Source organism: Mastigoproctus giganteus, chromosome 10 (genome assembly GCF_048544385.1).
Source record: "Mastigoproctus giganteus isolate SK-2022 chromosome 10, ASM4854438v1, whole genome shotgun sequence".
Lineage (NCBI taxonomy): Eukaryota > Metazoa > Arthropoda > Arachnida > Uropygi > Thelyphonidae > Mastigoproctus > Mastigoproctus giganteus.
In genome coordinates, this window is record NC_143584.1 from 219,124,833 (window position 1) to 219,142,251 (window position 17,419).

The 17,419-nt window shown below is 34.5% G+C and overlaps 1 protein-coding gene across 10 annotated transcripts in view; it reads right to left on the reverse strand.

Annotated features, from left to right (window-relative positions):
- The window catches only part of Rab3-GEF (Rab3 GDP-GTP exchange factor), a 973,693-nt gene that overhangs the window by 104,558 nt on the left and 851,716 nt on the right, over positions 1–17,419 (reverse strand). For 7 of the 10 annotated variants that reach the window (XM_090382519.1, XM_090382521.1, XM_090382518.1 and 4 more), the window contains one exon: positions 3,150–3,222. The exons of 2 other annotated variants lie outside the window; for them this stretch is intronic. In XM_090382519.1, coding sequence (XP_090238645.1) covers positions 3,150–3,222 — 73 coding nt within the window. Of the gene's footprint in view, positions 1–3,149; positions 3,223–17,419 lie in introns of those variants that run through there. One more of the 10 variants, XM_090382525.1, reaches the window with a different exon arrangement.

The window sequence follows — 17,419 nt, forward strand, 5'->3', positions numbered from 1 at the left end:
GCAGACAGGCTGCAAGAGTAGCTCATGGTATCTTGTCAATGATATATAGGAATTTTTCTAGCAGGGATAAGGAGGTGATTATTTCCTTGTATAAGGCAATGGTCAGGCCACATCTTGAGTACTGCATACAGGACTGGAGGCCTCATTTTAGGAAGGATGTAGAGCTGCTGGAACAAGTACAGAGGATGGTAACGAGATTGGTGAGTGGAATAAAGGGTTTCTCTTACCAATAATGGCTTAAGTTCTGCAAATTGCAGTGTCTGGAGACTAGGCACTAACTGCGAGGTAACCTGATTGAGGTGTATAAGGCTTTGAATGGTTTGAGGACGCTCAATGCTGATGGAATTCTTCCTCTTGCTCAAAATAATTGCCTGAGAGGGCATAAATTCAAACTGAGGAAACAGTTGTAGAATAGATGTGTGGAAATTTGCCTTTAGCAAGCAGGTGGTTGATTGCTGGAACACGCTTCCATCTGTTGTTATGGAAATTAACAGCTTGATTCAAGGAAGAAATGGACAAACTTTTGGAGCAAAAGTTTGTCCAGTGGCAGACTTAAAGGGCGGGGAGATTAAATTTGTGTGTGAGCTTGAAACAAAACTGCACTAGGGCATAGAAAAATTCCCTCCTCATAGTATATTTTAACACATATTTTAATTGGTATAGTAAGCAACGTATCCCCCAAAGTATCAAAGTCTGCTATTCAATTAAGCTGTATTGAAAATATGAAGTATATGGCACATATTAGTAAAATAATTGAATTGCTAGAGTTCATAAGTTAGAAAATAAAATTTTGTTTAGCATAAGCACTGAACTGTTTATACATTGAAATACTTCATTCTTCCTTAAACCAATGCCACTACTTGGCTTCTTGATAAGAGAGGATGTGTGTAGTGGTTTTTATATTAGTTTTAATAATATTAGCAATTGTAAAAAAATTCTCTGAATTACCATTTCAATTAACAGAATTGCATTTCATATATCATCATTATTATTTATGTGTTTATTGAAAGACATTACACGGAAACTAACAATTAAATTTCAAAAAGTAAAGAGGCTCTGCATTTGCAAATTAAATGATTTATTCACTGTTACCCAGAGGTGGAAAAGAGGATTTCCTACACAAAGACATGTTCAAATAACTAAATAAAATTGCAACTGGTGTCAATATTTGGATCTATTTAGTGATTCCATTCTCAATTTTTTTTTTTTTTTTTTGTTAGTTGTTGGTGCATTGGCTTCTGTGGCCATAATGCACCTCCCAAAGTTTTTGCATTTTACTGTGATCCAAGCCCGAGGCAGGTTACAAACCCATGACCTTTGTGTTTCCAGGCAGGCACTTTACCCACCTGGCTAGCCCGGTTGGCTCCATTCTCAAAAGAAGTTGCTCTATGCTACAGGGGCAATTAGACTTATCTGAGACTGGCTGTAAACAGGCTGCGACCGGTCTCATAAGGGTCTACTCACCCCTACAGTATAGGAACTTGCCTTGAGAAAAGAGTTCCAAAGTGGACCTGAAATGTTAACATCAATTGCAATTTTATTTAGTTAACTGAACATGAATTTGTGTAGGAAATCCTCTTTTTCCACCACTGGGCAACAATCAAAAAAACATTTAATTTGCAAATATATGCGGAGTCCGTGTTTTTAACTTCCGAATTTTAATTATCATCATCATTATTATTATGTACAGATAAAGAAAGAATATCTGAAAGAAAGAAATATTAATGAAAGTGAAATAACAGCATTAAGTACTGTATGTATATATACATATATGTATATATATATACAGGAACTGGGATAAAATGTGGAAAGAAATATCAATTATATTAAAATAATCAAGCGAAATTATAGAATATACACAGTATATTATATTAAAGTTCAATATAACTGATACTTCTTTAGGGTATTCTATCCCAGTCCCAATGTAGAATACTTAATGCTGTTATTTCATTATAATTAATATACCTTTCTTTCAGATATGTCTTCTCTGCAGTTAATAATAATATTATCATTATGATTATAGAGTTCAGTTGCTTTTTCAGAGGGCTTAGTCCACAAGATTATATCTTCATTATATTTTCAAATTACATGTAATGCATATACCTTAATTATGTTTATAATTTATATACATTTCTTTCATCCACAATGCACAACTATAAAATGGACTGGATTATTGATAATCCTTCAACTTTAAATTGACCTTTTAGTTGCCTCTATTTTGTAGCTTATTTTTTAATGCAGAAAATGTATAGACATACAACATAAACACCATGCAAAGTTAATTTTTACCCATTGCAACATATGAAAAAATGAGTTGAATTATTTTATTGATATTAAGTTTAATAGAGGAAACTGGTAAGAAAGAAAAAACCTAAAGTGAAATTACCTAAAAATAAATCCAAGTATAGTTATACCATACTCAGCACTTTAAAAAAATGAAAGAAAATACTGAATAGGTAATAACTGTCCAAAGTTTGATCACACAAAAGGGATGATAATAGTGAAATATAGACAAGAATTTTCACAAGTAATGAATATATACTGATTCAAAGCCTTTTTTTTAAAGAAAAAAAAAAAAAAAAATGGGCAGGCATTTTAATGTGGGGAAGCCGGGAAGCCTCTTTGGAAGTCAATGATTATAAACTTTTAAAACTGAAAATGAAAGCTTTACAGATGGTTATTATAGATCTTAAGAATGATGCAGCATTGTTTCATTTTTAAAGAAAAAGGTTCCTTCATTAAACCTATTCATATCTCACTACTTCAGAGTGACTAACTTTTTGTCCTTGGATTTTGAAATAGTGAGGCTTTCTGATATCATCATGAATCATCCATTATAATAACTGTCATATAACTGCAGCTAACATGAAACAGTAACTTTAACTTTACAAATAAGAGTTTGTGTAATTTTATTCATGCTAATATTAAGCCCATGCTATATTATTGGGAATAAATATGTTGAAGAAACAAAAAAAAAAAAAAAAAAAAAAAAAGTGGTGTATAGCTAGGCAAAATATTGAGCAAAAACTTGTGAAATGCCCTCAAAAATTTATATTAATGTGAAATGGTAGTCTTCTTGGTTGACATAGAAACAGAAAAAAATAATAATAAATAAATAAATAAGACATTCGCTAAACTATGTGACTTACTATATTCCTCTAGTACAAACATCCCTCCCTTTTGTGTGAAACACTTGCGTATGTTTTCCAGTCTTACAAAGAACTGAAAATAAAATATCAATATATCGTTCATTCTTTTAATTCTTTGAAACAGGTAGTGTTTAAAATTGTGCATGAAAACTACAAGTGAATGAATGTACATTAATGTTAACACAGAGTTCTATCAAAGCAAAATTGGTAGAGCCATTAATTTTGTTAAAAAGGCATTGGTCAGAGTTATTTATTAATATATAAATGATTAATTAATTAATTTAGAAATCATTTGCAAATAATGTGTATATATATATTCACACTCCTCAAAAGTGTTGAAGAATGAGAGTTTAAAATTAAAATTCTTTTCTATATATTGTTTCCATAAGATTTCATGACCTATGCCTTCTTTAATAAATAATCAATGATATAAATTAATATAACACTTTCAGTTGTGACTAAGAGTAGCACTGTTTTCTAACACTACAAAAGCAATGTGCACACTAGCAGCAGCAAGCAATAACATGCAGATCTCAAAAACAGCATGCAACAAAAGGCAAGGTGCATTACATCATAGACAAAGAAGCAATTTTGCATGCCAACTATACAGACCTAACATTCCATCCAACAGATTCACTTACTTCCATTCTACTTTTAAAATATATAATTTGTAGTTTAATTGTATAACTGTAACACGTGGTATCAAGCAAGCTACCCTTTTTTGTTATATGTATATAAAATGGCTGAAATTATAGACATATTTCATCTGCTTCATACCAAACTTCAAAATAACAATACTAATGGAATTAGTCAATGCAAATATGATTATATAAGGTGATCACCTTAAAGCAAAAAATTGCCTTTCTTTAATAGGGTGAAAGTAGTACAAAAACTAATGGTTGTTCTAGTTTTTAAGATGGGTAGGAATAGCTTATATTTCAAAGTGTGTTAATATTGAAAAAACATTTATGCATATAATGTGGAATGATTTTTTGTAAAAAATTTATTGTTGATCATCCAATTAACATAATAGCATAAAAGTCATGATGCAATTTTTTTAAATAAAAAAAAAAAATGCAAAATTACAAAAAGACATATTAAGCTTGTTAACTGATTAAAAAATCAGTAAAAAATCAGAAATTTCATAAAAAATACATATTAATCACAAAAATATATAAGAATAACGAGGTTCAATTACATATTATTTAGAGTTTGCTATCTATATCCTTTCTCTTCCACAAAAAAACCAAAAAAAAAAACCCAACTAACTTAAATCAATACATTCACTAAATTCACTTATTGCAAGGCTGTTTGCATAAGCTGAGATGTTGCACTATCAATAAGTAGTACTTTTCATAAGGAAAATGCTATTTATTTGTAATGCAGTGATGCCACCCTGATTGTTCACTTAGCATTCCCACTATACTTACAAATAGGCGTAAGTCTAGAAATATATTGCCTACTAAGCTTCAGTGAACAGAAGCTATTAAAATGCTCTTTTTATTGTAATATTCCTATACATTTAGCATCTCTTGTCTTGCTATTTTTAATCACTTGTTGTTAGGTGCTGCACTGATCAGGTGCTTAGCCACCTCCCAGTGAGATGCCAATTACTCACATAGCTGTCTGACAAGTGGACAACACATTACCAATAAATAACATTACATTTCTTTTATGAATAGGTAGTTTATCTGTAGCAAAACACTATAAACTTGTAATGACAATAGTATAAACTCAAAGCCTACTTCAACAACCTATGTCTTTTTTAATGAGTTTATTTACTTAGCAGTTGCATACTTGCAAACAAGCATAATTATTGCAATTGCAATTAATAAATTCTACTTAGCCACAATGGATAGAAGTTATTAGGTAAGAAAAAATTTCCCATAATGAGGCACTCACACTTACTTGCCCATTCAAGTTTTGTAACGAAAAGATTTTTATCATACTTTCGTAATTGCTCTTGGTCATCCCCCATTATTGTCCTTTCTTTTATCACTGGTAATCTCATCAAACAGACAACTTATACTTAAGCTTGATAAGACTAACCTGCAGGCAGTTGTGATAAGAAGCATAGCTCCTTCCTCACTGTCCAACACGCACAGTCATCTCCAGAAATGAATGTTCGTGGAATTTTCACATTGAAATATAATATAAAAACTAGAGGGCATAAATGCAAGCTATTGGAGAAACTAATAGACTGCACCTGAGGAAATTTATGTTTGGTTGACATGTTGCATCTGATTTTCTTGAATAATAGTGATGAAGGAATAAAGGATAAATATAAATCAGGCTGGGTTCTTTTGAACTGATTTGGATAGGCTTCATGGATAGTCAGAGAAATGGCAGTTAAATTTTCATAACTGTCAAATTTTGAAAAACTGGAGAAAACTATACTTTTTTTTTGCCAAAATCAGGCAAAAAAACAGAATAATCTTTTGGAAAAAGCTAGAGGATTTTTAAAGTCCACACTGCACTAGGAAATAAATTTCACCAACAGTATATACATTTTATATTAAAAATACAGATATAGAATTGTTTAACAATTTAGTATGCTTTCAAACGTTAGCTTACCTAGAATTTTTCTGTCTGATTATGAATGCATCAAGAAAGATACTGTTGCAGCCTTTACCTCTTCAGAAATGCTGAGTCAGTTTTTTCATAACAATGGCCCTGCTGTCTAGATTGGCTGTCAGGAGCACATCCAAGCTTCACCAGATAGAGAAGATCTGAACTCAGTTCTGCCCCTCCCCCCCACCTAGCTGAATATTTTCTCTACATTCAACATTGCTATGAAGAATTGTTAAAATACCAAGCATGATTTCATAATGATAATTCAGTTTGATAATTCAAGCTGCTTTATGCACTTGTCAGTTTCCCAAACAAGGTCCACAGTGCACAATCCTTTCTTCTTCTATCTGTAGGCTCTCACACTGAAATTCTGAGAACTGATACCCAAAAATATCTATTTCTTTATCTTCAAGGATATTAAGAAGTACTCAAGCTTTTTTTTTTTTTTTTTTTTGTAAAATCAATTCATTTCAATTTGGTTCATCAAAACTTGTTCACCAAATAGCAGAACTGGATGAATAAAGTGTTTCTGCAATTACAATTATATTTAAGTTATAATTAAGTAATATTTAACTTAATGCTTAACTGAGTTTAATTGATAAGTTACCAACTGAGTTTAACGAAAAACCCAGTTGACAACTTGCTATCTATGAGGGCTGTTCAATAAAGAATGATCGTAATTTTTCATGAACACCCATACTGCCTACTATTTCTAGCCGAGCTGTGCAATTTATGACCAAAACAAGCTGCATCACATAGCAACTATGCAACTGACTCGTGCACAGTGTGATTTTGGTGGTTGGTCAAGTTTATGCCTGTTCAGTTTCACCTACATAACAATGGATTATAACAACTGACACACAAGGAACAGTATACTGCTCTTAAATTTTGTTTGTCTCAAGAAAACATCAGCTGAAGTGTATGAAATGTTAAGAGGCTCATATTTTCAAACCATAGAGTAAGCAACAAAGCTCCGTTTGAAAGTCTACATCATCGCCAACATCAAAAAAAGCAAATGTTGTGGCTTCTGCAGGAAAGGTTATGGTCATCTTTTTTTTTTTATGATAAAGGAATGGTTTACCAGCATCATATGACTGTAATGGGACCTCACTACAGAGCTGTACTGCACACTTTGTAGGATCACATTCATCACAAACAATCACAACTGTACGCAGGTGGGTGGATGCTGCATCACAACAATGTGAGACCTCACATTGCTCATTCTGTCATTGAATACTTAGTCAGCATTAATGTCAAACATGTCCCTCATCTACCCCCACAGCTCTGAATTGCACCTTTCAATTTTTCCCCCCAAACTTAAAGAAGAAGCTGTGAGGAAAACATTTCCAGTTTTCAGAAGAAATTATTATTATTATAAGCCATATGGTGCAAGGAAGCCTGAGGCTTATGCTGCACCACCAAACAAAATTCCCGAGTTAACGAGAGAGAGAGAGAGAGAGAGAGAGAGAGAGAGAGAGAGAGAGAGAGAGAGAGAGAGAGAGAAAAAGTAGAAAGGAATCACTAAGAAAGAGAAGAATGATGATATCCAGCTCAGGACCATGGGTGTACCAAGCTGAGGTGATTCTAAAATGCATGTCAAAAAATGGCTTCCACCATATTTTTGAAGAATGGCAGAAATGTTGGAGTAAGTGCATTTCATCAAATGGGGACTACTTTGAAAGGGCCCATCAAAATATGGATGATTAATAAAGGCAAGTCACAAAAAAAAAAAAAAAAAAAAAAAATATGATCACTTTTTATTGAATAACCCTTGTATGAATTCTCTTTGGAACCAGCAGACTTTCAGCTATTGTAAGACAACTCTTCAGTGTTAGGAGATAGAAAGTCAGCTGGCCACCAAACTAAGTATTAGTATCCAAATCACCTGTACAACACAATGGTAAAATTAATCCCCCCCTTTTTTTTACTGCATGTTAAAATATTTACAGTAAAATCTGCTGCAAATGTTGTGCCTTACTGATTGATCAGTTCATCATCCATCATTACTGTAGATAGAGCTTTTGCCGCCCCTCTCAGTACACACCAAAAATACTACAAAATGTCAAAACGACGTATATGGAAATAAATTAAAACACTATGTTTATTTTTGAAGTAAAACTTTAATTCCAATGTTCTAAAATGTCATTTTTGCGTATAACTAAGGACATCCTGTCGATGGCCTTAGTTATACGCAAAATTAGAAGAAAAAAAAAAAAAAACAATACATTTTCGCAAATATGTACTGACTGTGTGGTGCCACTGTTGAGACGCAGCCATCGCAGTATAAGCAATAAACCAATTGCCATGCCATGCATTTTATTGTTTTATTTTTAAGAATTTGAATTATAGTATGATAGGGAAATGTAATGGTTTTGCTATATTTATATTTTATTTTAGTTGTAAGTATAGTTGTTAAAAACTAATTATTAATTAAGTAATAAAAATTACTAAGTTAACATAAATAAAAGAATCGTCGAAAAATAAAATTGTGTCTCACGAGAAAAGTGCTGCCCCAAAAAGTGCCGCCCGGGACAGACCGCGCCTCTCCACCCCCCTCTAGCTACGCTACTGTCATCCATCAACCCATTTTTTGATGTTCATGATGTACACTGACTGGACAGAAATCATGGGGATATCTGCCTAGTAAAGGGTAGGCCCACCTTTTGCCCGGATAAGGGCAGTCACATGGTGAGGCATTAAGTCCACTATTTCACGAAAGTATTCCAAAGGTATTTCCATCCATGCTTGCTGCACCAATGTCCATAATTTCGTTGCATTTCTGGGTGGAGGATACAAAGCTTGAATGGACCTTTCCACAACATCCCAAAGATGCTCCAAAGAGTTCATGTCCGGTGAACTGAAAGGCCATTCCATGGAGGTAAAATCTGCGGAATGCTCTTCGAACCATGTTATAGTCACCATGGCTCTGTGGGGAGGCACACTGTCCTGCTGGAAGAGTCCATTGCCCTGTGGGTACATGATGACCACGAAGGGAGTTAGATGGTCTGCAAGGATGGACACGTAATTTGGGTCATTCAGAGATGCATCTAGATGTACCAGAGGTCCCAACATGTGCCAGTTGAACACACCCCAGACCATTACTGACTGTCCACCTGCCTGAACAGTTTCTTGTTGACACGACAGGTGCATAGCCTCGTACGGTTTCTGCCAGATACGCACCCTACCGTCCGTTTGAAATGGGACTCATCAGACCAGGAAACCCATCTCCAATCATCCAAGGTCCAGTGTTGATGTTCTTTTGCCCAGTTGAGGCATAGCATCCTGTTTTGTGGTGTTAGCAATGGGACTCTGGTGGGTAGGCAGCTCCCATAACCTATTGCAGTTAATGATCACCTGATGGCCTTGGTGGAGATGTTTCTGGCACCTCCCTCATTGAAGTCGGCAGTCATTTGTGCCATTGTCACTCTCCAGTTGGCTGAAACAATGTGAGACAGAAGTAAACGGCCACGTTCATCCACCACCTTTCTCTGCTGATGAGATGTTATTCCGGAAATGGCACAGCACATTCCCAATACACTCTTGATACTGTTGCATGGGGATAGTGCAATTTTTGTGCCACCCCCATGATAGAGTGACCCCATGCGTTGGGCATCCACTATCATCCCTCTTTCAAAGTTGGTTAACTCACAATGTTTATCCATACTCACATCGAATTACCATCTACGTGAATGCAGTGATGCAGTGTACCTATATACCTGCCAAATGGTGGGTTCATCCACTAGCGGTGACGGCATCACATTGCCCAGGAACCAGGTATCCCATGAATTCTGTCCTTTCAGTGTACTGTTACTGTACTCATCACTCATCAGTCTTTTAAAAACGTGATTGACAAGGAAGGCAGCCTCTACCAATTTATTGACAAGGGAGGATGGTGTTTGAGCCTTTACTTTTAAAAGGGAAACACCACCTCTAACTTTTTTACAACACAGGTTAAAGGAGTTTCTTCATCCTGTTCATTGATTTTCTCTGAAAATAAATCTTTAATGATATAAATTTATTAAATTTATAAATTTTTATAAACTTTAAGTAACCTTTATTAGTTTATAAATTGAGGGAGGATTTTACCCCTAGGACATATCATATGCTTTGTGTTGGAAATGGAAATGAAAAACTTGCTGAATAAAGTTTACTTTTTTTTTTTTTAATAGATAATTGAACAATTATGGCAAACTATTCTCAGGTGTTTATTACAGCCATATTTGTTAATGGATATAGGAATAAATTCACAATTTCTTAAAAACTCTGGTTTTAACGTAGTTTTATTATTTTTGTTTGAAAAGAAAAACTATATTATGACAGTGAGATGGAGAAAACGGGTCAAATCTTATCAAAAAGACTGATTCTCTGTTGTAAACTTAGAGGATTGGCAGCTGTGCATTTTTAACCTGCCAAATACAAGATTCAACATTTGAAAATAACAACTGAAGAATAACAATAAATTATCTTCCTAGGTAGCTAAGGTTGACTGTTAAAATTTTAACTGGCTTGGTACCTTCCAGCAGTGGAAAGAGGATGATAGAAATTCATATAGGCTGTATAGACAAATTGCTTTATTTTTTTTGGCTGACAAAGCAAAAGCTTGGCTTCCTTTATCTTTTTGTCTTTACTGAAACAGTGGGCACCACTTATTGTGATCACATTGGGTTTATGAAAAGTGATAACATTACATGTAAGCAAGGAACTTTTATTATATTTTTGATGAAATATAAAAAGCTGTTCATCGTGCCAATCTTTACTTATCATTCAGTAATTTTAATTTTCAATATTATAGTGTGTGTGTGTGTGTGTGTGTGTGTGTTACAGTAGAATAAAAATTAAAAAATAGAAATTTAAAAACAGTGAATACAAAAAACACATTATATATCCACTGGCCTATTGTTTAAAAAGTCTTTCCAATGTTTGCCACTGCACAATAATTTATAATCCTCACTAAAGAGAGTCTATTCTACTATTCTTTATGCACATAACAGAACAAACTTTGCCTTCATAACAAGTTGTGCTGGTATTGCACTGCTTTTAATGAAATGACATCTCCAAAAGGTTAATCTTCCATTTATTAAATAACTACAGAGAGTCTAAAAGCAAGTAAAACTTGAATTACTAACAAACAATTCTAAGGTTTGTAGTGTTAATGAAATAGTCTTCATGCTTAGAAAGCAGAAATAGCTGTATTGGAGACAACCGTAATGAATATGAAGGCCAAGACGACAGAGAAGAACTGTCAAGACACATCAATAATATGGAAAGGAAAATGGAATGTATAATGGAAAGGCTCTTCTTAAGCAATGATGCTCAGGCCAATCAGCAACAAACAAGCTGGGAAAGGCAAATAGCTGGGATAGAAATGAAATTGGAAAATTTGTTGGGAGAAATTAATAGTAAGAAGGATATGCATGCTAGGGGTGGAAGACATAGTAACTCATGGGCTAGGGATGTAACAAGGAGGGAGCAGAATAGTACAAGGGAATGGAAGGATAGAATGAAAACAGATAGAACGGGTAAAAGCGAAAGGGGGTGCTATATATGCAGGTGGAGCAATCACTGGGCTAGAGAGTGCTGGTACAGAGATAGGCATCACGGGGACAGAAATAAATACTGCCATAACAATGGCACAAATCAAGGGCAGTATATAAGTATCAATGCTCTGTACCTTAGACGATCCAGGAAAAATTCTTGTGATGAAAGGGGAAATCCATTAGGCTGGAGCTAGAGGAAGCGTAGCACACTTAGAAATAAGTTTCAGGAAAAGGAGCAAATATTCTTGACCACTCTGGGAAATAACGGGAATCACCGAGGTCAGGTGAGGTGCTATAGGTGTTCTAGATATGGGCATATAGCCAGATTTTGCTCACCAGGGAAGGTGGATCATGGAGCCAAGCATGAGATTTCCGACCCCAGAAAGTCATAAAAGCTCAAGAGAGGTCGATTTTATCTGTGGCGCTCAGATAACCTGAAATTCAGTCTAAGGGAGCTCAAGGATGGTCCCAGTATGAGATAGATCAAATATCGAAGGCTAGTATCTGATGGAAATGATAAGAGATCAGGTTCGGAAGGGGCAAGAAAGGAGAAGGGGCTGTAAGAGTGACCGCTGAGACAGAGAAAAAAAAAAGTAAGTCGGGCAGTGCAGAATGTAGGGAGTGCAAAAAGGGCCCTAGACAGTAAGGGGAAAAGTAGTTAAGAGTAGAAAAGTAACGGGATGGTTAAGGAAGATAAGCAAAAATTTATGAAAGCCGGTTAAGTGAACCAGGAAAGGCAACGACCGCTTGGAGAAAGATACATCTGAATGATCCGTAGTAAAGGTGGAGTTGTGTATTCAAAGCAGGAGCAAGGATGCCAGACCCAAGCAGCCAAGAGTTCCGGAAAATCATCTGAAGCAGATTCAGGAGAAAGCAGATGAGGGAAAGCCTTAGAAGATAGCCTAAGATGGAATTGCCTGAAACCTCCCTGGAGAAGAAGAGAAAAAGATAGAAGTAGGTGGGCGATAAATTAAGTACACTAAGTTAACAAGGACTGTTAGTAAAATAGTAGGATAATTAATGAAAGGGGGTAGTCATAGAAAGTAAAGTGAAAGATAAATTATCTCTGAGGTAGATATACTAACAGAGTTTATTATGTTAAAAGGGTTAATGTATAATGCAAGGGAAACAAAAGGAATGAGTAATAGATGAAACTGATGTACAAATAGCTATAATGTGTACAAATAGCTATAATGTAGCTATAATGTTTCTAAAGAGGGATTCTGACTATGTTTTAATGATAGATAATTGAGTTATATGAGCAATTCTGAATATAGTGTTTTAATTGATGAAGATTTGTTGGTTTATCTGAGTGATTAATAACAAGTAGGGACTTTAGAATACTGAAGATTGGTCTACAAGTATACTGTAACTGAGTGGTGAGAACACCAAGCTGAATGATGAATGTAGCATATTTGATTATTAATATATGAAACAGTATTGTATACAGAAGTAAGTGAAATAGGTATAGTGAATGTACAAGTGTTAGGAGTTAGTTGGGGAATAAGGAAAGTAGAATGAATCAGGTGATTTTTTTTATATAATTGTCAACTCAGAATAACTATTAAATGGAAACTGTAATTGGAATAATATATGCAAGGTATCTCTGAGTCGACTTTGTATATTGGGACTGTATGCTTTCTAATTCAATTGTGTATTATGTTGTATATATGTATGTAATAAATTTCATGTTTTGTTTTCACTTTGAGTCCTGTTATTCTAAGTAACACATGCCTTGCTTGCCTAGTTAAGAGTTTGCTCTCACGCAATTTAGCGAGAGAATCCTGGTCACTGATTAAGGGAATCAAAAGAAATTACCCTCAAGACCTTGAGAATCTTCTGTTATATATACAGAGTATAGCAGTCAGGTGGCAAAAAAAGTGGGGCCTTTGTAGGTGTGAGGGCACCTAAGGAAAATCTTCTGTGAGATAAAATATAATAAGATAGTGAGATAAACATTAAAATACCCCCCTCCCCCACAATTGGCCTTCACAATGAGTTGCATTGGTATTACTTTCACACAGCATCACAGAAGTTCTCATGTGCAATAACTATTTCAAAAACCAATAATTTCAAAAAATCTGTCTATATTTAGGAAAGTAAGCACAGAAAATTAAATTAAAGATATTATCTTCAATATTAACACAAGCTTGCTATTTTTTAGACAACTCAACTTTACAACAGTCGAATTAAATGCTGCGGTTATGACTTCACACTGAAGGCTGTCTTGTTGGATAGCATACACTTGCTATCGCACTCAAAGATCTAGTGCGATAGCAACAGTGTCATCTTCATAACTGTTTATCTCTTTTGTTTACATGCCCTGTCTGCTTTTTGCAAAGGCTACAAACATATAGCAGAGATTAGGAGTTAAAAGGCACCACTTTCACTCAGCACGACTGAACATTGTTTGGCATAGTTGTAAACATTATTTGGCAAATGTTTCACTTAATACACAATTTTAGGTTTCCTGGAAGGCATATTTTTCCTAACTGAAAAAGAAATGATACAAAGTGGAAGAATTTATATACATTATAAGGTAAATAGTTTTAGATTTTACTTTTGTTTATAAAAAAGGGGTGGTAACAATAATCAGCAATAACATTAACTAGCATTCACTGTACTAATATTATTATCTTTAACATAATTTATATATTTTGTTCATTATTTATATTATTTTCTTCTTCTTCTTCACTTCTTTATATTGCATGTTAAAGGCTGATAACCATATCTGGTTATCAGTTTCTAACATGCAGTGATCACAGTATACTGATGTGGAATTTACTTAAAGGCATAACTACTGTGAAGGGTAAAAGGAAAGGTTTATGTTTTGTAATGATGAATACAGTGGTCTCAGACAGTTTTTAAATTTTATGCAGTGGGACCAATATTACCAATAATAAATTCTAAATGGAAAGCATTCAGGGAAATAACCACAGACACTGTGCTACTAAACTTTTCACATCAAATAAGAATATGTTCAAGGCTTAGACCTAAATTGGATGTCAGATGAACTGATGAGACTTGTAGCATTGAAGAAAAATATGTGGGCTGATTATAAATTATCAATAAAAGGGAGTCTCTGGGCACAAAATGCAAAGAACAGACAGCAGCAAAGATTTCTATGTTTAGAGTAACAGTAGAAGGAAGGGGTTGACTTTGATTACCCTGCTCAGGTTGCTGACAAATTGAATAGATATTTTGCAACTACATGAGGAATTCTTTAAAGAAGGGGATGCTAGAAGTATATCAAACTCAGAAGAGAAGCTAAATTATTTTGTGATAACTGAAAGGAAATTGGAACAAAAATTGTCGAAGCTAATATATCCAGGTAGGATATATTATAGATCCTATCTATAATTAGATAGGATCTATCCTATCTAATTATATTAAGGGAGGTAGCAAAGGAGGTAAGCAAACTCTTAACCATAATTATAAGAGACTCCTTGGATGCAGGGGAGGTCCCTATGGACTGGAGATGTGCAAATGTAACCCCAATTCATTAAGGGGGATGAAAAGGTGATAGAAGTAATTACAGACCCACTAGGTTAACATTTTTCTAGGGAAAATAATGGCATCACTGGTTAAAGAAGTAATGCAAGGACATCTAGACAGGAATGCCATTATACTTAGTCACAGTTCGGATTTGTTAAGGGGCAGTTTTGTCTGACCAATCTGATTGGATACTATGATGCAGTAACAAAAGAACTGGATGCAAAAACTAATTTTGATATCATCTATTTGGATTTTAGGAAGGCTTTGTTACTGTTGCACATAAAAGACTGCTGTACAGAGTCGAGCAATGTGGTATTGAGGGAGGCTATTGCTATGGATAAAGGGATGGATTAAGTGGGAGAAAACAGTGATTATCAACAGGCACTGGTCTTTAGGGACTAATGTTATTAGTGGAGTCCTCCGGGGTTCAATGCTGGGCCCATTGTTGCTTTCAATATTTATTAATGATATTGATGAAGGTATATCAGCTTTGAAGCTAACAAAAAGGTTGGCAAGGTGGTTAATAACAGTAATAAAGGTAATCTAATGCAACAAAATTAGGCCAAATGGGCTGAGAAATGGCAGTTGAAGTTTAACATTAAGAAATGCAAGGTACTGCATATAAGTAGCAGTAATACCAAATTAAAATACTAACTGTGCGGTATTGCACTTAGTGTGGTAGAGAATAAAAAAGATCTGGGATAATTTTGCAGTTAGATGTGGAGTTCTCTGAGTAGTGTAGACAGGCAGCCAGGACAGTTCATGGGATTTTCTCACTGATATACAGAAATTGCTAGCAGCTATAAGGAAGTTGCTTATCTTTTTATACAAAGGCTATGTTCAGGCTGCATTTTGAGCCCTATATACAGGTCTGCAGGTCTAATTTTTCAGAAGGATGCAGAGATGCTGGAACAGGTACAGAGAAGAGCAATGAGATTGGTGAAGGAAACAAAAGAGGGCTCTTAAGTGGAAATTGCAGTAACTGGAGACTAGGCATCTGCAAGGAGATCTGACTGAGGTATATAAGACCTTCAATAGATTGAGTAAGCTGAATGTTGCTGGCATTCTCCCTCTTGCTGACACTATACACATGAGAGGGCATAAATTCAAATTGAGGATGGATGGTTGCAGGATAGATATGCAGAAGTTTGCCTTTAGCCAACAGGTTGGTTGGTTGATTATTGGAACAAACATCGATATGTTGTTGTTGTGAAAGTGGGTAGTTTGCATAAATTCAAGGAAAAACTAGACAAATTCTTGGAGGGATGGATGGTGGGTGAGGTGGGTAGTTTTTTTTTTAATTTTTTTTGGCTGATATTCTATAAGCTTGCTTTCTTGCATAATTTGCCATTACTAATATTATATTTTGGCTTTGTTTTTAACCCTGCATTAGGAACAAGAAAATTTGAAGAATCAGCAAAAAATAATTCAAAATTGTTCATTTTTTGATGCCAACTTAATTTTTAATCTTTTCTGATATCTGAACACAACTGTGATCCATGTTGTATATTAAAAACATATTTTTGATTAATTTCTGAAATTAGAATGCCTTTTACAGCTATAAATTTAAAAACTGCAGGCTTCATCAAATGCTGCAATTTTACATCAGCCTCTCAATAACAAGAGTGCTTGCTGGATGAAATGTGGATCAACAGTTTGATTCCAGATAATGCATTAATATCACACAGCCAGAATGTTACAAATTGGAGGAAATCATGCAGCAGTAAAATGCACTTGCTATCAGCATCTGTACATGACAGTTGTTTGTTTGTTATTTGGTTTTTAGGAGCATTAGCAACTAAGGCCATATTTTCTCCACAGATATGCAGTGGCCATTCCCTGACCATTCTGCATCTGGTGTACATGACAGATGTTGACAGAAATGTGCACATAATTAGGTTTAGCTTAATCATTAATTTTTCCTACTTGTCCAATAATTAACATAAATCTCCAGAAATATCAGCGGATAATTTAAAGAAAACTATAAATTATAGGTGTGAAGACGTAGACTTCTTGAGCTCCTGCAAACGATAAGATTTTCTTACAAATTTTATTGTATTTTTGATTAATTAACAGCTTAATTTGTGTTTTACAAATAGATTAAATAGGCTTAGTAGCGTTCATTAGCTTATTTTTTAAATTTATCTAGCGATTTTGTAAGTTACAACTTGCTACTCATACCACTATTGTAACGGAGTTTTGGGCACGAATATTGTAACACATAACCAGTAGGGTTTTAATCACTTTTTGGGCATATATCTTTTGTATTTAGCTAAGGATATAACTAATTTAATATTGTGATCGTTATGATATAGCGTATATCTCGACCTCAATGACGTAAGTAGTAGTAGTAGTAATAATAGTGGCATGTGATGCAAGATAACAAGCGTATAAGCTTATGTAGCATCAGCAAAAAAAAAAAAAAAAAAAAAAAATTCACAACCATTCTCTCTAAAAGTTTGTCCAGTTTCTCCTTGAATTTATATAAGCTATCGACTTCCACAATGACAGATGGAAGTTTGTTTGAGCAAGAGGGGTAAGGAACCGCATACTTTTCATCTTAGAATCAGTATATATAATGTGCAATAACAAAGTAACGAATGGTAGAATCAATTTTCATTGATGAAAACAGAGTAAATTCTGAGTCATCTACTGATTTTACAAGTC